This window comes from Triticum aestivum, chromosome 7B, assembly GCF_018294505.1.
Source record: "Triticum aestivum cultivar Chinese Spring chromosome 7B, IWGSC CS RefSeq v2.1, whole genome shotgun sequence".
Classification (NCBI taxonomy): Eukaryota; Viridiplantae; Streptophyta; class Magnoliopsida; order Poales; family Poaceae; genus Triticum; species Triticum aestivum.
In genome coordinates, this window is record NC_057813.1 from 666,526,171 (window position 1) to 666,547,257 (window position 21,087).

The 21,087-nt window shown below is 44.6% G+C and overlaps 1 protein-coding gene across 1 annotated transcript; it reads left to right on the top strand.

Moving 5' to 3' along the window:
• Positions 1–17,528: 17,528 nt before the first annotated feature.
• Positions 17,529–20,602, top strand: LOC123159105 (WAT1-related protein At1g44800). Its single transcript, XM_044576913.1, has 7 exons — positions 17,529–17,830; positions 18,684–18,746; positions 18,845–18,961; positions 19,142–19,385; positions 19,475–19,633; positions 19,721–19,872; positions 19,983–20,602. The coding sequence occupies exons 1-7, from the start codon at positions 17,640–17,642 to the stop codon at positions 20,152–20,154; spliced, it is 1,098 nt and encodes a 365-aa protein (XP_044432848.1). The 5' UTR covers positions 17,529–17,639; the 3' UTR covers positions 20,155–20,602.
• Positions 20,603–21,087: the final 485 nt, after the last annotated feature.

Here is a 21,087-nt window from a genome sequence, read left to right on the forward strand (position 1 = left end):
TCCCTGAAATTGGCACCCTATATTCACCAATCCCGGTCAATTCCAACCCTAAACCGACCCTACACTGTTTGTTGCATCGGAAAAAGACAATCCCAGCTGGGAACAATTGTTTCTGTCATTGACTCCGTGGGCCTACATGTCATATTCATCTTCCCCGCATCCCAGCGGTGTGCCGCTTGCACTCAACGTCCCTGTCTTCTGTTCCTGGTGTGCACCCTGCCCCGAGAGGATGGCCAGCGCAAGGATGACCATTGAACGTCGGCAAGGGCCATCCAGAGTGCCGCCGCGTCCCTCCTTAGCGCACGCATGGTGTCTACCCAATACGCCCCCGTACTGAGCTTATCTAATCTTCTCTGTGCTTCTACGACCTGTTGAGCTCAAGGCCCGTCGACCTCGTCATCCCCTCTGTGCCCACCTCCATGGCCCGACCTGGCTTTTGGTCGAGCACCCGGTGTGCATACGGCTTGGCGAGCCGGAGCAGTGTGTGCCCATTGACGCCGATGCGGAGGACGGCGGAAACAACATGACTAGCAACGCAAAGACCCGCTCAGGGCAATAACCTGACGTCGACGGCGGCGGCGTGCAACGGCACGCCCGGCAATCCTCGGGCACCGCATCGCCCCGCGCACAGGAGGCGTGGAAGTTGGCGTCGTGCATGTCGGTCAGTCGGCGTCGCACGCGCCGTGGAAGAACACCACGTCGGCCTCGCATTGTACGTCCGCCCATGCGCCAGTGAAGATCAGTCGCAGAAGTGGACACGTTCCCGGCCAGCGGCATGATCCACAAGCTCCGACAAGCAAATACCGCTGCTTCAGGCCTCAATCCGGAGGGTGCACTGGTGGAGGGGTAGGAGTTCGTCTTGGTTCCAGCTGCGCTCGAGGAAGATGACAGCGAGAAGTACCGCCGCGGCTCCTTGCCGAAGATGAGAAGAGAAGGGCGCCAGCGCCCAGCAGCATGAGCTTCTCCACCGTCGCACGATGACCGTGCGTCCGTGCCTTGCAGCCAGGTGCAGCGCCATGTGCCCGGCTCTAGGTTGATTTAACCTGATGAGACGCAAGTACAAAGCTACGCAACTACCGGCTTGATTGATCGTTTCGGCTACATGCGTATGCAAACACAAGGAATTTTCTCAAGATAATATGAGGAGGGGATCAATCCATTTGGCTGCCTGGAAGAGAACAAGGAAGCAGACGAATCTGACTTGTGACCCGCAACGTCAGTCAGAGTAGCCAGTGAACCCGGCCGGGATCGTGCCTTTTCTGGTGAGCCAAACAGACCTAAGGTCAGACCGGGATTAGAAAGTATAGGGTGTGGATTTCAGGAATTTAGAGTTCGAGGTTTGATTCCGAAGAGCCATACGAATTCAAGGTTTAAAATAGACTTTACTCCAGCCAACAACAGTAGTGTTGTGAAGATGAGGCGGTTGACGAGCTGATGGGAGTGACAAAGCTGTTCTGCTTCCTTGAGATCCAAGTAAGCACAGTCATACTGCAAATTTCATAGATGTCCTCCATTTATGGTAGAAAATCTACAATCTAAATGATAATGTTTAGACATGAGCATTGATGTACATTTCCCTTGACACGAGACACTTAATTTAAAGAAGGTCATAGGTGTACAAATTTAGAACATTAACCTTTGAATTTCCGGTGATGCTTGTTCATCAATGAATGAACGTATATGCCTGCATTTGTTGCTTGCAAAGAGAAAAACTTCGAGGACGGCAGCCAGAACCTGTACCGCTTCCTAGAACACGACCCATGTCATCCCCAAGCACTACACTTTCAGGGATCCACAAACGACAGCGAGCCCAAGCGGAAAAATAGAATACCAAAAAACCTGTCCATGGCTAACTGTTGGAAAATCAATAAAAATAGTACTGAAAAGTATGATTTACCATATTTGATTTCCAAAAAGGCAAGATCTAGAGCAGCTGACAAAGACTAAATCATTCATCTTATCTTGGCCAGACGATTTGCCTAGAGAAGACGGAACCAACGATTGCTTTGTGATGTGCAGGTACGACGTTGATTTCGGGCAGGACAGGGACAACCGCACACACACCTTTCTATTTCCTTCCTGTTCCAGAAAACAAGTGGTCGTTACATAAAAACTTTAAAATAAGTTTTTACTCATCATTTACAAATATGTAATAAGGAATCAAAACTGAAAAGCCATAAGCACTTTACTATTGGCCACCCATTAAAAGGCATATAATAATCATTAACTTGAATCTTCACATAGCTAAAAAAAGGCCCACAGCATGGTCTATTCATGTGACTGCATATGCACTTCACAAAAAAGGCCCACACCAACCCAACTAAAATAAAGAAAATTCTATTATATGGCCCATAACAGCCCAAAAATCGTTATAAAATAAAATACATGTTTTTACAAAAACATTGCAAACATATTTCATCCAAAATTTCTAACACACAGGCGCCGCAACGCGCGCCATTCACGATCTAGTTGTGCTAACAATTGTGCTTACTCTGAGACCATGCAATGCGTGGCTTATTTGGTGCACCTTATGAAATACTATGTACTATTTGGTTGGGATTGAGATCAATTTTTATTAATGAGCAAAATAACTTGGCGCATGCATGTTACAATGGACCAAACATGCATGCTGGCTAACCAATTATGAACCATGAAGGATGCAAGTGCAAGATTTAACCTCACAATAACAAAATAAATATCATCAAAAATTAAATAATTGAAAGAAATGATGATAGCAACTAACAAGGACAAGTTGTAAATTCGAGGAAATTTCACTTTTTGACACATCATACATTGTACTTACAACAATACTAGACAATCATATTAGATAAAAAAGACTAGACTATTACACTCTACACATAAACTTTTAGGATACTTGTTAGAATAATAATTGTACCTCTACTAAGATATTTTAAGATAGTAAACTATATACAAACACATATAAATAAAATATAGTACATCAAAGTGGCACAAATTATTTCGGGGATGAATAAGAATTTGTTATCTTTTTATGATTAGCTTTTATTTAAATGGAATTTAGTTTGTTAGCACATTTCAAACTAAATATTTGAAAATAATACCGTTCTCAAGACAGAATACATTTCTACTAATTTAGTAAATCATTGTTCTATCTTTAATGATTCACTTGTATAGCATTGAAACTGGAGCTACAACATTCCATGCGTTATTTGATATTGTTTTTATACATCGTGTGCTAAATGTTATATAAGAAAATGTATTTAGATTTACTATAATAATAATTAAAAAGGGTAAAAATAATTAGTATAAACATGCGCCATACTATTTATGTTAGTCCATTCAGAAATGATTAATCGATAAACATGAATAAAACCTATAGCGCTGACAAATTATCCGTTACCGATGTTATTCTCCCATTGTATCGAGTGAGTTTTTATAAGTCGGATAAGATACTAGTTAGCTCAAAGCCAACCCGCAAACAACATCGTCGAACAGAGTGTTGGCAATGATGAATTAAGGCGGAGAGAGAATAAGAATGCTAGTGGTGAACTAGGACAGGAAAATGTAGAAAAATGAAGTCACTGCATGAATTCTTGAAAATTCAATAATATTAAATTATTTGTTTTGCACTTTGAAATTGAATATGTTTTAAAACTCTTCAAAGTTTATATGAATTCTTATATATTTATATTTGCCTTCATTTTGAGTTCTTATTTAAATTTTGAAATACTCAAAATAATTTTCCAAATCAAATATGGGAGAAGATAATATGACTTCTTCAAAATAATGGATTGAAAATACTTGAATATTTTTCTAGAGTTCAAGAATATTTGGAGACTTAATTGAAGTTTAAAAGTATTTGAGCAAAATATTTAACACCCAAAGTAACTTTAAGAAAACAAAATAAATTTCTAAAATTTAGTTTGGCTCCGAAATACTTTTACTAGGCCCTATATAAGTATTTAATTTTCTGATAATTTTAGAAATTCGTTTGGACTAGTTTTGAGCCAAAATTTCTTCTGGTTCATTAGGGAAATCCTAGTGAACTCTGTTCCTATATGGACCACACTACACAACTACAACTCATTAGCCGAGCCAACTCTTCTTTTGTCCTGTGACTGGTTTCCTTCCTAAAACCGCATCTAGCAATCACATCTGCCTAATTTTATGGATGATCAACGTTTATGTGTTGCCACTCTCTTTCCTCACCCCTCTCTCTGATGGTCGGGACCCGACCTGTCATTCCTCTCCTCTCGCCAAATCCTACTTCCTGAGAACATCACGACGCGTCCTATCTAAAATCCTATAAACCGCCTCTCGGATCATCCTTCTCGAAAACCCTCAAACACAACTCAATTTGAAGCTCTGAATCTCGCCAAAGTTCTGCTGCCAACGTTCTGTCTTCCGATCGGTTCTGTCGACCAGGAAGCTTCCCAAGCCCCTTTCTCCTCGACTAGGTCAAACTCAATGCACCGCATCTGCACGATCCCTTCTCTCTCTTAACAGCACTGGGACGTGAATTCCAAGCCTTGCCGAAGAAGTTCGACGCCGCTCGAGCTACACTCGAGCAAGATGCCACCAGGAGAAAGCCGCCTCGTTGCAGTCAGGGGTTGCGCTATTTTGTCGTATCGCGCCGCCCTCTGACATGTAGTGACTAGAACCCAAGGACCATCGAAACATTGTCGCCATCAACTCCCCCAAAGCTTGTGTCGCCTTCTTCCGCGATGCTGGCCGCTTGTCGGTGATAAATCACCGCGCGCTCAAAACCCTAATCCATTTTTTGCTCTTGACTGTCATGTCTTCATAAAATCTAATGGCCGACATTAAGTCCGATCATATCGAACCGATACGACTCAGCCTTAGCAGTTAGCTTTCACTCAAATAAAAAGGTTCCTGTTTTATTCAACACTGAAGTTGTATGGCTCGAGCTGAGAATGCCACATTTGATCGCTCCATCCTTGTTTTCTGTGTTTTGGTAGGCTTCCATCATTCTTCCTGTCCTGTGGTTTTGTATCTCTTTAATCTCCTCCATCGTTCCATCACCATGACGCTCCATGCCTCTTCGTATAATGTAACCTATGTACAAATGGTCAGTTCGCCGTCCCTGGAAACTATATTATGAGAGGGAAACCTTTGGTTAACGTGATGATGGATTCACGACACTCATCAAATGCTCCATACCCATTTCACAGAAAAGGAAGGAAGATGCTTCACGCAACAAGAACCTGCACGTTGATTGAAGTATTCCTCAATCATGAGTAAATCAAGCTTAAAGAAAAATATACTTTTTGCACAGGCTCATGCTCGCATTGAACAGCGTTAGCATACAAAGGTGTCCCTACTCATTTTACATGCCACTAAAAAAACAAGTAGTAATGAAATTCTTTGAGCATGTTGTACACCATCAGCTTCCGCTTCAATTATTCTGCATAAGAATTAGTTATATTTCACTTTTTTTTTTGGAAAAGTAGGAACATCAGAGTGAGGCATGCAACCAAAATATCCATATTATGCTTCAATTATTCTTCTGTGACCCAGGATGGCAATCACAGTTATTTCTTGTTGATAAATATCTAAATATCTGGTCTTGCCACAATCCATGTCGACATGCTACAAAATCGTAAATTGGACCGTCTTTTCCCCTAGAAAGACTCAAAAATTTCATCGACTGAAGGCATCTTAGCAATCGCCTTGGAAACCAAATACTTGTACACATGAAACCCTTGCTCGGAGATCCCAAACACGCACGAACGAACCATCAGTCGACCACCACCGCAAGAAGTCTCGCAGCCCCCTGCTAAGCCAATGAAAAGCCAGCGAGTCTGGATCTTAAAAAAAAAAGAAAGAAGTCTCAGCAGCGAATTTCCCCCCGCACAGATTTAAACCCCATAGCACCTAGCGCCTAGCCGCCACCCAATGGAAGCGAGAAGCCAACAACCCACGGCGGAGCGGCTCATTCTGACGACGGCGGCGCGGCAAGCAAGCACGGAGAAGGGAACGGGCACGGTGCTAATGCCGCAGCGTCATGCAAGATTGGGGCATTGGGCGTCATCATGCTTCCTCCAAAGAAACCACTAACAGGACAGGACCAGACGAAAGGAAACCAGGAGGTGAAGGCGCGAGCAAGATAAGTAAGAAGCAGAACTGACCTAGCCTCGAGCGCAAGCGAGGGGTCGGAGGCCGGAGGGAGGGAGGGGGCCGATACGTGGAGAACCGGCAGCGTCTGGCGGGCGCGAGTGGAGAGGAGGAGTCCGAGGGGAAAGGGAAGAGCGCCGGAGACGAGAGGAAAGGGGATCCGACGGGTGTGTGGGTTTGGGTTTGGTTCGCTCCAGGTATTTATCTGTGCGAGGCGGAGCAGGAGGCGCACGCGACGGATGGACGGCTGGGATGAGAGGGCGGGGAGGAAAGCCATGGCGGTTTGGCCTGCCGGGGATGCATCCGGTGCACCGGGCGTTTGGTGCTACCGGTGCACCACGTTGCACATTAAAAAATGTATGAAAAAATTCGGAATTTTTTTAATGCATTGAAAGAACATCAATGTGTGTTGTTACAAAAATTCAAATTAAATTTGAAATATTGCTTGAGATACAAAAATAATAAATTTGACACTGAATAGTACATAACACAAGTTGGGATTTAGCTTTGGCCCATTAGCACATTCATATCAAATTTATTTTTGTATCTCGAGCTATGTTTTGAATTTTGATTTTAATTTTTGTGACAGCATACATTGATGTTGTTTCAATGCGCTAAATTTTTTATGAATTTTTCTGAATATTTTTTTAATGTGCAACGGGGTCCGGTGCACCGGTAGCACCAATTACACCGATGCACTAGATACGCTCCCTTGGCCTGCATCATGTGGTCGGGTTGCGCCCGGAGGGAGACAGCCGGTGCACACACCCTCCTGATGGATATGTGCATCTAACTTTCTTTCAGACCATAGTAGCGAGCGTTTTTCAGAGGATCTACCACCGGACCCTCAGATCCTCCCCAAACGCCCGACTGTGCTGTCCGGTCATTGCCCGGTCGCAAAATTGTCACCCAACCATGGCCGGCAAATCCGGCTCAAAAGTTCGGACTAAACCGACACTCTCCATACCTGACCATTATCTGGAGTGGATATGGGAAGGCCCAGACGTGTTAGGACACCCCCGCCACGTCGGATTGGCCCACTATGACCCACGTCGCCTTCACCACAATCCCCACAAAACCATATCCGGACGAGGAACCCTAGTCAAATCCCACTCCACTTTAGTCCACTCGTCCTCTCCGCTCCCCTCTATCTCCTCCCCTTTGTCCCCTTTGCCATGGCCGGCTCCGGTTCTGACGAGACTGACTATGTTGGGCTGGCCAACACGGACTCGTCGATCTCAATTGACCTGGACGGGGAGGACATCGCGCTCCACATTGCACTCTAGCGCTCGCTGATGGACCAGGACGGTAGTTCCTCCTCGACGGGGTCCCCGACATCGTGCATGCACAACTCGTCCTCTGCGTCTTCCCGACTTGGTCATCCATGGAGACGCGACAACGCAAGTAGAAGCACCTGCCCCAGCTGGGAGCCGCTGGGTGATGGTGCCCATTGTTGGGGAACGTAGCAGAAATTCAAAATTTTCCTACGTATCACCAAGATCTATCTATGGAGAGACCAGCAACGAGTAGAAAGAGAGTGCATCTACATACCCTTGTAGATCGCTAAGTGGAAGTGTTCAAGTGAACGGGGTTGATGGAGTCGTACTCGTCGTGATTCAAATCACCGATGATCAAGTGCCGAACGCACGGCACCTCCGCGTTCAACACACAAACAGCCCGGTGACGTCTCCCAAGCCTTGATCCAGCAAGGAGAGAGGGAGAGGTTGAGGAAGACTCCATCCAGCAGCAGCACAACGGCGTGGTGGTGTTGGAGGAGCGTGGCAATCCTGCAGGGCTTCGCCAAGCACCACGGGAGAGGAGGAGTACTTGTGAGAGGGGGAGGGCTGCGCCAGAACTTCGTCTATAGCTCCCATGCGCCTCCCCACTATATATAGGGGTGGAGGGGCTGGTTTCTTGCCCTCCAAGTCCATTGGGGCGTTGGCCAAGGTGGGAGGAAAGAAATCTCATTATTTCCTTCCCCACCGATTGTTATCCCCCCTTTTTAGGGATCTTGATCTTATCCCTTCGGGATATGATCTTATTCCTTCTAAGGGGGGATCTTGGTGCGCCTTGACCAGGGGTGTGGGGCCTTGCCCCCACTACCCACGTCCATGTGGGTCCCCCCATGCAGGTGGGCCCCACTCCGGAACCTTCTAGAACCTTCCCGGTACAATACCGAAAAATCCCGAACATTTTCCGGTGGCCAAAATAGGACTTCCCATATATAAATCTTTACCTCCGGACCATTCCGGAACTCCTCGTGACGTCCGGGATCTCATCCGGGACTCCGAACAACATTCGGTAACCACATACAAACTTCCTTTATAACCCTAGCGTCATCGAACCTTAAGTGTGTAGACCCTACGGGTTCGGGAGACATGTAGACATGACCGAGACGTTCTCCGGTCAATAACCAACAGCGGGATCTGGATACCCATGATGGCTCCCACATGTTCCACGATGATCTCATCGGATGAACCACGATGTCAAGGACTTAATCAATCCCGTATTCAATTCCCTTTGTCTATCGGTATGTTACTTGCCCGAGATTCGATCGTCGGTATCCAATACCTTGTTCAATCTCGTTACCGGCAAGTCACTTTACTCGTTCCGTAACACATCATCCCGTGATCAACTCCTTGGTCACATTGCGCATATGATGATGTCCTACCGAGTGGGCCCAGAGATACCTCTCCGTTTACACGGAGTGACAAATCCCAGTCTCGATCCGCATAAAACAATAGATACTTTCGGAGATACCTGTAGTGCACCTTTATAGTCACCCAGTTACGTTGTGACGTTTGATACACCCAAAGCACTCCTACGGTATCCAGGAGTTACACGCTCTCATGGTCGAAGGAAGAGATACTTGACATTGGCAAAGCTCTAGCAAATGAACTACACGATCTTTTGTGCTAGTCTTAGGATTGGGTCTTGTCCATCACATCATTCTCCTAATGATGTGATCCCGTTATCAACGACATCCAATGTCCATAGCCAGGAAACCATGACTATCTGTTGATCACAACGAGCTAGTCAACTAGAGGCTCACTAGGGACATATTGTGGTCTATGTATTCACACGTGTATTACGATTTCCGGATAATACAGTTATAGCATGAATAAAAGACAATTATCATGAACAAGGAAATATAATAATAATACTTTTATTATTGCCTCTAGGGCATATTTCCAACAGTCTCCCACTTGCACTAGAGTCAATAATCTAGTTCACATCGCCATGTGATTAACACTCACAGGTCACATCGCCATGTGACTAATACCCAAGAGTTTACTAGAGTCAGTAGTCTAGTTCACATCACTATGTGATTAACACTCAATGAGTTTTATGTTTGATCATGTTGCTTGTGAGAGAGGTTTTAGTCAACGGGTCTGAACCTTTCAGATCCGTGTGTGCTTTACAAATCTCTATGTCATCTCCTAGATGCAGCTACCACGCTCTATTTGGAGCTATTCCAAACAACTGTTCTACTTGGAGCTATTCTAAATTATTGCTCCATTATATGTATCCGGTCTCTCTACTCAGAGCTATCCGGATAGGTGTCAAGCTTGCATCGTCGTAACCTTTACGACGAACTCTTTTACCACCTCCATAATCGAGAAAATTCCTTAGTCCACTAGTTACTAAGGATAACTTTGACCGCTGTCCTGTGAGCCATTCTTGGATCACTCTTGTACCCCTTGACTGACTCATGGCAAGGCACACTTCAGGTGCGGTACACAGCATAGCATACTGAAGAGCCTACGTCTTAAGCATAGGGGACGACCTTCGTCCTTTCTCTCTATTCTGCCGTGGTCGAGCTTTAAGTCTTAACTTCGTACCTTACAACTCAGGCAAGAACTCCTTCTTTGACTGGTCCATCTTGAACACCTTCAAGATCATGTCAAGGTATGTGCTCATTTGAAAGTATTATTAAGCATTTTGATCTATCCTTATAGATCTTGATGCTCAATGTTCAAGTAGCTTAATCCAGGCTTTCCATTGAAAAACACTTTCAAAATAACCCTATATGCTTTCCAGAAATTCTACGTCATTTCTGATCAACAATATGTCAACAACATATACTCATCAGAAATTCTATAGTGCTCCCACTCACTTCTTTGGAAATACAAGTTTCTCATAAACTTTGTACAAACCCAAAATTTTTGATCATCATCAAAGCATACATTCCAACTCCGAGATGCTCACTCCAGTCCTTAGAAGGATTGCTGGAGCTTTGCATACTTATTAGCATCTTTCGGGATTGACAAAACCTTCCGGTTGTATCACATACAACCTTTCCTCATTAAAATCGTCGAGGAAACAATGTTTTGACATCCTATCTGCAAGATTTCATAAATAATGCAGTAATCGCTAATATAATTCCAACAGACTCTTAGCATCGCTACGAGTGAGAAAATCTCATCGTAGTCAACTCCTTGAACTTGTCGGAAAACATCTTAACGACAAGTCGAGCTTTCTTAATGGTGACATTTACCATCATTGTCCGTCTTCCTTTTGAAATCCATCTGTACTCATTAGCCTTACGACCATCGAGCCGTTCTGCCAAAGTCTACACTTTGTTTTCATACATGGATCCTCTCTCGGATTTTATGGCCTCAAGCCATTTATCGGAATCCGGGCCCACCATCGCTTCTCCATAGCTCGTAGGTTCATTGTTGTCTAGCAACATGACCTTCAAGACAGGATTACGTACCACTCTGAAGTAGTACGCATCCTTGTCATCCTACGAGGTTTGGGAGTGACTTGATCCGAAGTTTCATGATCAATATCATAAGCTTCCACTTCAATTGGTGTAGGTGCCACAGGAACAACTCCCTGTGCCCTGTCACACACTAGTTGAAGAGACGGTTCAATAACCTCATCAAGTCTCCACCATCCTCCCACTCAATTCTTTCGAGAGAAACTTTTCCTCGAGAAAGGACCCGATTCTAGAAACAATCCATATTGCTTTCGGATCTGAATTAGGAGGTATACCCAACTGTTTTGGGTTTCCTATGAAGATGCATTTTATCCGCTTTGGGTTCGAGCTTATCAACCTGAAACTTTTTCATATAAGCGTCGCAGCCCCAAACTTTTAAGAAACGACAACTTAGGTTTCTCTAAACCATAATTCATACGGTGTCATCTCATCGGAATTACGTGGTGCCCTATTTAAAGTGAATGTGGTTGTCTCTAATGCCTAACCCATGAACGATAGTGGTAATTCGATAAGAGACATCATGGTACGCACCATATCCAATAGGGTGCAACTATGATGTTCGGACACACCATCACATTATGGTGTTCCAGGCGGTATTAATTGCGAAACAATTTCCACAATGTCTTAATTGTGTGCCAAAACTCGTAACTCAGATATTCATCTCTATGATCATATCATAGACATTTTATCCTCTTGTCACAATGATCTGCTACTTCACTCTGAAATTACTTGAACCATTCAATAATTCAGACTTGTGTTTCATCAAGTAAATATACTCAACATTTACTCGAATCATCTGTGAAGTAAGAACATAATGATATTCACTGCATGCCTCAGCACTCATTCGACTGCACACATCAAAATGTGTTACTTCCAACAAGTTGCTATCTTGTTCCATCTTACTGAAAATGAGGCTTTTCAGTCATCTTGCCCATGTGGTATGATTTGCATATCTCAAGTGATTCAAAATCAAGTGAGTCCGAACGATCCATTTGCATGGAGTTTCTTCATGCATATACACCAATAGACATGGTTCGCATGTCTCAAACTTTTCAAAAACGAGTGAGTCCAAAGATCCATCAACATGGAGCTTCTTCATGCGTTTTATACCATTATGACTTACATGGCAGTGCCACAAGTAAGTGGTACTATCATTACTATCTTATATCTTTTGGCATGAAAATGTGTATCACTACGACCGAGATTCAATAAACCATTCCTTTAGGTGCAAGACCATTGAAGGTATTATTCAAAAATAGAGTAACCATTATTCTCCTTAAATGAATAACCGTATTGCGATAGACATAATCCAATCATGTCTATGCTCAACGCAAACACCAATCTCGGTGGTAGAGGGAGCGTGCGATGCTTGATCATATCAACCTTGGAAACACTTCCAACATATATCGTCAGCTCACCTTTAGCTAGTCTCCGTTTATTCCGTAGCTTTTATTTCGAGTTACTAACACTTAGCAACCGAACCGGTATCCAATACCCTGGTGCTACTAGGAGTACTAGTAAAGTACACATTAACATAATGTATATCCAATATACTTCTATCGACCTTGCCAGCCTTCTCATCTACCAAGTATCTAGGGTAATGCTGCTCCAGTGGTTGTTCCCCTTATTACAGAAGCACTTAGTCTCGGGTTTGGGTTCAACCTTGGGTTTCTTCACTAGAGCAGCAGCTGAATTGCCGTTTCATGAAGTATCCCTTTGTTCCCTTGCCCTTCTTGAAACTAGTGGTTTCACCAACCATCAACAATTGATGCTCCTTCTTGATTTCTACTTTCGCGGTGTCAAACATCATGAATATTTCAAGGATCATCATATCTATCCCTGATATGTTATAGTTAATCACGAAGCTCTAGCAGCTTGGTGGCAATGACTTTGGGGAAACATCACTATCTCATCTGGAGGATCAACTCCCACTCGATTCAAGTGATTGTTGTGCTCAGACAATCTGAGCACAAGCTCAACGATTGAGCTTTTCTCCCTTAGTTTGCAGGCTAAGAAAATCGTCGGAGGTCTTATACCTCTTGACGTGGGCACGAGCCTGAAATCCCAATTTCAGCCCTCGAAACATCTCATATGTTCCGCGACGTTTCGAAAACGTCTTTGGTGCCTCTACTTAAACCATTTAATTGAACTATCACGTAGTTATCAAAACGTGTATGTCCGATGTTCGCAACATCGACAAACGACGTTGGGGTTCAGCACACTGAGCGGTGCATTAAGGACATAAGCTTTCTACTGATCGCATAATCGCTACTATCAACTTTCAACTATATTTTCTCTAGGAACATATCTAAACAGTGGAACTAAAGCGCGAGCTTACGACATAATTTGCAAAAGGTCTTTTGACTATGTTCAGGATAATTAAGTTCATCTTATGAACTCCCACTTAGATAGACATCCCTCTGGTCATCTAAGTGATCACATGATCCGAGTCAACTAGGCCGTGTCCGATCATCACGTGAGACGGACTAGTCATCATCGGTGAACATCTTCATGTTGATCGTATCTACCATACGACTCATGCTCGACCTTTCGGTCTCCGTGTTCCGAGGCCATGTCTGCACATGCTAGGCTCGTCAAGTTAACCCTAAGTGTTTTCGCTGTGTAAAACTGTCTTACACCCGTTGTATGTGAACGTAAGAATCCATCACACCCGATCATCACGTGGTGCTTAGAAGCGACGAACTGTAGCAACGGTGCACAGTTAGGGGAGAACACTTCTTGAAATTTTGTAAGGGATCATCTTATTTACTACCGTCGTCCTAAGCAAACAAGATGCATAAACATGATAAACATCACATGCAATCAAATAGTGACATGATATGGCCAATATCATTTTGCTCCTTTTGATCTTCATCTTCGGGGCTCCATGATCATCATCGTCACCGGCATGACACCATGATCTCCATCATCATGATCTCCATCATCGTGTCTTCATGAAGTTGTCACGCCAACGACTACTTCTACTTCTATGACTAACGCGTTTAGCAATAAAGTAAAGTAGTTTACATGGCGTTCTTCAATGACACGCAGGTCATACAATAAATAAAGACAACTCCTATGGCTCCTGCCGGTTGTCATACTCATCGACATGCAAGTCGTGAATCCTATTACAAGAACATGATCAATCTCATACATCACATATCATTCATCACATTCTTCTTGGCCATATCACATCACATAGCATACCCTGCAAAAACAAGTTAGACGTCCTCTAATTGTTGTTGCATGTTTTACGTGGCTGCTATGGGTTTCTAGCAAGAACGTTTCTTACCTACGCAAGACCACAACGTGATATGCCAATTGCTATTTACCCTTCATAAGGACCCTTTTCATCGAATCCGTTCCGACTAAAGTGGGAGAGACTGGCACCCGCTAGCCACCTTATGCACCAAGTGCATGTCAATCGGTGGAACCTGTCTCACGTAAGAGTACGTGTAAGGTCGGTCCGGGCCGCTTCATCCCACAATACCGTCGAAACAAGATTGGACTAGTAACGGTAAGCATATTGAACAACATCAACGCCCACAACTACTTTGTGTTCTACTCGTGCAAAGAATCTACGCAATAGACCTAGCTCATGATGCCACTGTTGGGGAACGTAGTAGAAATTCAAAATTTTCCTACGTGTCACCAAGATCTATCTATGGAGAGACCAGCAACGAGTAGAAAGAAAGTGCATCTACATACCCTTGTAGATCGCTAAGCGGAAGCGTTCAAGTGAACGGGGTTGATGGAGTCGTACTCGTCGTGATTCAAATCACCGATGATCAAGTGCCGAACGCACGGCACCTCCGCGTTCAACACACATACAGCCCGGTGACGTCTCCCAAGCCTTGATCCAGCAAGGAGAGAGGGAGAGGTTGAGGAAGACTCCATCCAGCAGCAGCACAACGGCGTGGTGGTGTTGGAGGAGCGTGGCAATCCTGCAGGGCTTCGCCAAGCACCGCGGGAGAGGAGGAGTACTTGTGAGAGGGGGAGGGCTGCGCCAGAACTTCGTCTATAGCTCCCATGCGCCTCCCCACTATATATAGGGGTGGAGGGGCTGGTTTCTTGCCCTCCAAGTCCATTGGGGCGTTGGCCAAGGTGGGAGGAAAGAAATCTCATTATTTCCTTCCCCACCGATTGTTATCCCCCCTTTTTAGGGATCTTGATCTTATCCCTTCGGGATATGATCTTATTCCTTCTAAGGGGGGATCTTGGTGCGCCTTGACCAGGGGTGTGGGGCCTTGCCCCCACTACCCACGTCCATGTGGGTCCCCCCATGCAGGTGGGCCCCACTCCGGAACCTTCTAGAACCTTCCCGGTACAATACCGAAAAATCCCGAACATTTTCCGGTGGCCAAAATAGGACTTCCCATATATAAATCTTTACCTCCGGACCATTCCGGAACTCCTCGTGATGTCCAGGATCTCATCCGGAACTCCGAACAACATTCGGTAACCACATACAAACTTCCTTTATAACCCTAGCGTCATCGAACCTTAAGTGTGTAGACCCTACGGGTTCGGGAGACATGTAGACATGACCGAGACGTTCTCGGGTCAATAACCAACAGCGGGATCTGGATACCCATGATGGCTCCCACATGTTCCACGATGATCTCATCGGATGAACCACGATGTCAAGGACTTAATCAATCCCGTATTCAATTCCCTTTGTCTATCGGTATGTTACTTGCCCGAGATTCGATCGTCGGTATCCAATACCTTGTTCAATCTTGTTACTGGCAAGTCACTTTACTCGTTCCGTAACACATCATCCCGTGATCAACTCCTTGGCCACATTGCGCATATGATGATGTCCTACCGAGTGGGCCCAGAGATACCTCTCCGTTTACACGGAGTGACAAATCCCAGTCTCGATCCGCATAAAACAATAGATACTTTCGGAGATACCTGTAGTGCACCTTTATAGTCACCCAGTTACGTTGTGACGTTTGATACACCCAAAGCACTCCTACGGTATCCAGGAGTTACACGCTCTCATGGTCGAAGGAAGAGATACTTGACATTGGCAAAGCTCTAGCAAATGAACTACACGATCTTTTGTGCTAGTCTTAGGATTGGGTCTTGTCCATCACATCATTCTCCTAATGATGTGATCCCGTTATCAACGACATCCAATGTCCATAGCCAGGAAACCATGACTATCTGTTGATCACAACGAGCTAGTCAACTAGAGGCTCACTAGGGACATATTGTGGTCTATGTATTCACACGTGTATTACGATTTCCGGATAATACAGTTATAGCATGAATAAAAGACAATTATCATGAACAAGGAAATATAATAATAATACTTTTATTATTGCCTCTAGGGCATATTTCCAACACCCGCACCCCCCAGCCAACCGGCACGGTAGTAGCAGCCAGAGATGGTGGCCCACTCCTACCTCCAGGCAATGAAAGTGGCGGCGCATTGCTGAGCGAGGGCCACGCCTACCGCCAGGCAATGAAAGCGGTGGCACAGTGCGGAGCGAGGCACGGCTGCGGGTTCTCCAGATATGCACCGGAGCCGCTACCGCCCGCCGAGGAAGACGATGAGGCACTCCGCCTCGTAATCCGGCGGTCATACACGTCAGTGGAGACCAATGCCCACCGCTTCGTCGCAAGAAAACATCGGTGCTCCCTCGGGCACTCGAGGAATCGGTGAAGGTGGCGCGGCAGAAGGAGGTGGCGGTGGAGAGAGCTGCCCGGCTCCCAGCCGAGCAGAACCGCGCCGCGAACCGAATGGTGGGCTTCCTCATCTCGTCTCCGTCGTCCTCCTTCGACGACGACAGTGGCATGACGGCCGACGACTCGCCGCCCGCTGCGGATGCGTACACCAAGGACAGCTGCCGAGACACCAAGGGGAAGTGGCCGGTGAGGAAGTAGTAATCTCCGGCCGCATCCACTGCTATGTTTGTATTTTAGTTGTTTTATATTCGTTTTAGGTTGAATTTGAATTCCGTCGTCCCTTTTGGATGAACTATGTCTGATGTCCGATGTCCGAATTGCTATATTTTTATGTTATCTTCTATGATCTACATTATGCATGGGTTTGTATAAAATAGGGTTCAAACTTTTGGGGTTGTGGTTGTGGAGGGAGCAAAATGACTTTTGTCTCGACGTGCCCACGGGTGTATAAGGCAGATGCTGTCAAGTATAGAATTTGCGAGTTTTTATTATAGTTTAGACAGTTTTCCATTTTAATTTGTGAAGGCATTTTTTTGCGAAAGTTACCATCGTTCGATCGTGACCAAACGGCTGTGAGATGGTTCGTTGGGACCTCCTTCCCAAGAAACGTCAGCAAGAATGCCAGATAAGATTATCGTTCTTTTGTGATACGTGCAAGGAAGGACCTATTTTACTCAAACATATTTAATTTACTTGGATTTTGAAGATTGGAATCTTTGCTAACAATATCTAGTTTTCCCTCGAAGTTTTCCCTGTCTTGTCCCCCACCCGCCTCCTTATCGCCCACGCCGTCCATCCCATCCTCCATGGTCGGCCGGGGCAGCACGCGTTGGGCGGAAGGGCCACAAAAGGCCACTCACACAGACGGGCCACTCAACAGCAGGTCACTCACACACCTAAAGTAACGTACGGGGCAACCCAGTCATGCAGGTTGCCTGCACAGTTGAGTGTCTATATATATAAGGTTGCCCCTGCCAAGATTGCATGACAACACACCAAGCAGGCAGGCAGGCGTACCAGGCTAACGTTGCCTGATCAGCAGCTACACATATAGTCAGTCGAATCGAGGCAGTATAGTTTAGCAGGAGCTCGAGAGGGTCAGATCATGGAGCTCGTCGGGAGTTGGAGGAAGGTGATGCCTTACATGGCCATGGTCTTCCTCCAGTTCGGCTACGCCGGGCTCTTCCTCCTCTCCGTCGCGTCGTTGCGTCAGGGCATGAGCCACTACGTCCTCGTCGTCTACCGGAACGCCATCGCCGCCGCTGCCATGGCTCCGTTCGCGCTATGGTTTGAGAGGTTGATATCACGGATCCGTGAATCATCCCTAGCTTCTTACTGATTACTAGAATCGTTGAACATGTCTAGACGTTTATACTAGCTAGCTGGCTTCGTGTAGAATGTATTTTGTTGGTGGTCAACCGTGCTCATGTCAGGATGGCGCCTGGGCCCGCCGTTGCACACCGTTAGAAAGGCTGTGGTCATGTCAAATTGGTCACTCGTTTCGTTGTACCTTCAGGAGTTCAGTTTTTGAAGTAGTTGAAAAGTCTATCTTTTTTTTTGCGACTGGTGTCTATATATAGTAACTTAGTGAGTAGATGGGGCACAATTTATCAGTTTCTTGTTGAGCCACATTCATGCTCTCATGTCCTCAGATGGGGCAATTTCTAGGGTTAAGATTAGCTTATTTTTTGTGTTCATGGAATTCAAGGAAACAGCAATAAGTTTCCTGAAAGGTAATTCATATAGTTACATTATTTTGTTGTCCTCTCATATTCCTTTAATAGATATGTTTGTCGTCATCGCCTAATTCATGTTTACAATTTTTATTACACCGGGCCTTGAAAAAAACGAAATCTTTAACAAGATAAAGAAAAAGTTCATGTTCATTTTATGCACTATATATTTTGTAATCTTTTGATGCTACGTTATGAGTTGATAAGATGGTTCTTGACCGAAAAAGTGAGCTTGGTAAAATAGAGAAAACTTTATGGCCAGTAGCGGATAATTTTTCATTGTACCAGCTTGCTGCTGAGCACTCAGAAACGGCTGAAATAACATTAGCACTTCTCTTTGCTGGTCGTCGTCAAGTTTTCCTTGATAAACCAAGTAAAAAAGCGACTTCATGTTTACTCTTCATTTGATGTGACAGGAAAACAAGGCGCAAAATGACCCTCTCCCTGTTCTACAAGATCGTCGCTCTGGCACTACTCGAGTAAGGATCCAACACACACTTGTTGCGTAATAGTAGTATTTTTTGTGATTTCATTATTTGATGCATTCTTACATTTATACTTGTTAAAATTATTCAAGGCCAGTCCTTGACCAGAACTTCTTCTACATAGGAGCTCGTAACACGTCGGCGAGTTTCTCTTCAGCGCTCACCAACGTATTGCCGGCCGTAACATTTGTAAATGCCATCCTGATCAGGTGAAGCTCCGAACCAAACCGATACATTATTAGCAGTAAAAGGAGGCCAGGGGTTTCCCTCCTTTTCGAAAAAAAAAATTAACAGTGAAAGGAACAAGCAATTCTCTGTTTTACTTTTTTCGTGTTTAAAGAGCTTGTATTTATTAAGTAGGCATTGAAAGAAATTGGTCAACAATGTAGGATGGAGAGAATAAACATCAAGGAGCGGCGGAGCCAGGCGAAGATCGCCGGCACGGTGATCACAGTCGGCGGAGCGCTGCTCATGGTACTTTTCCGCGGCCCTGTCCTCAACTTCCCATGGACCAAGCACGCCGGAAGCCACGCCGTCACCGACACGGCCAGCCACAGCAGCGGTTGCTGGCTCCTGGGCATCTTCATGATCCTGTTGAGCTCCTTCTGCTGGTCCGTCTTCTTCATTCTCCAGGTGAATTCACACTCTTCTTAAATTAGTTTCTGTTCCAACTGCGTCCCGATGTTTTTGTGGTGACCATCGATTTTGTTTGCGATCTTCAGTCACACACGTTGAGAAGTTACCCGTCAGAGCTCTCCCTGACCACGATGATATGCGTCATGGGCGTCGTGCAGAGCGGCGTGGTTGCGCTGGTAATGGAGCGTGACACCAAGGCTTGGGCAATCGGATTCGACATGAGGCTCTTGACGGCCGCCTACTCCGTAATTAATTGTGACCAATTTGAAATAAGACTTGCTTCCGTGGATGGTTCCGATGATTAACTTGCTGCTTAATTAATTCCATTTCAGGGTGTAATGTGTTCTGGGGTTGCTTATTATTTGCAAGGGATAGTTATCCAAGAACGGGGGCCAGTGTTTGTCACTGCTTTTTGCCCTCTCTGCATGATCATAGTGACTGTGCTAGGCTCCTTCATTCTTTCCGAGGTGATTACATTGGGAAGGTATGTGTATATATTGCTTCACTCGCAACTTTGAACTAAAACCGTGACACTTATTTTGGATCGGAGGGAGTAGCTGTTATTCATCCATTCACAAATTTGTTTCCATGTAGGATCACTGGTGCGATGATTATTGTTGTTGGTCTCTATGCTCTCATCTGGGGCAAGAGCAATGACCATATGAATCAAGTTGAGCGCGATGACAATTTTGAAAAGCACAACTCTTTTGAGCTACCGTTTACTACCATCACCATTACCAAAGCAAGCAACCTTGATCACATTTGACAATCACCGTGGCTGCATGCAGCAAGGAAAGCTCGATGCAAAATCAACTTACAAAGTGATGACTTGGGCTCATCGATCTTCAGATGTTTCCTTGGACTAGTAAATGCGTACGTACAATGCACGTTGACATTAGATAGTATATTAATGGCATGATGATATTAGGTAGGATATTATTTGCGTGTTAATTACATGATTAACATGGCATCAATATTTGGTATGATATGAGCTACACACTAAACGTGTTGAGCGCTCACCATTGAAGCAATCTGAGTCATTAGATTGATCTGGTTTGATGGCTGGAATTTGTTGGATCTGTCCTTTTGGGTCTTTTTATATTCATGATATAGATATAGATACATTTCTGTCTCATTATTGTACTATAAGATGTAAATTTAGGCTGAGATTCTCATATTCATGGAACTGTCAAATAAAGCATATGTTTTGTTGAGTGCCTCGTTATGAGGTGTCTGTGAATGTTATAGAATCAAATGAAGGTTGTGTATCATTTTAACAAAATGAGCCAAAAGACTCAAAAAACTAACATGATATAAATCGGATAAATGTGGTATTGAACGCTCATCTGGTTCATTACTTGTGACGGAACAACTAGCTCTGTCTTTCGCGAACAACAAACAAAGGTTTTTCTCCCCCACCAAACATTATTCCCCTGCGGCGACAAGAAGTTTATACTGTGGCTTGTCCCTAATTTGTAGGGACTAGGGAGCAGCTTGTATTAATCTCACTCCCAAGTCGCTTATATATACTCCCTGCATTCCATAATATAGTGCATATAGATTTTCTAAGAAGTCAAATTTAACAAACATTGACCAAGTTCATAGAAAAAATTATTTATATATACAATACCAAATATATACAACATGAAAGTACGTGTTGTGATGTATCTAAGAACATGTATTTGGTATTCCAGATGTA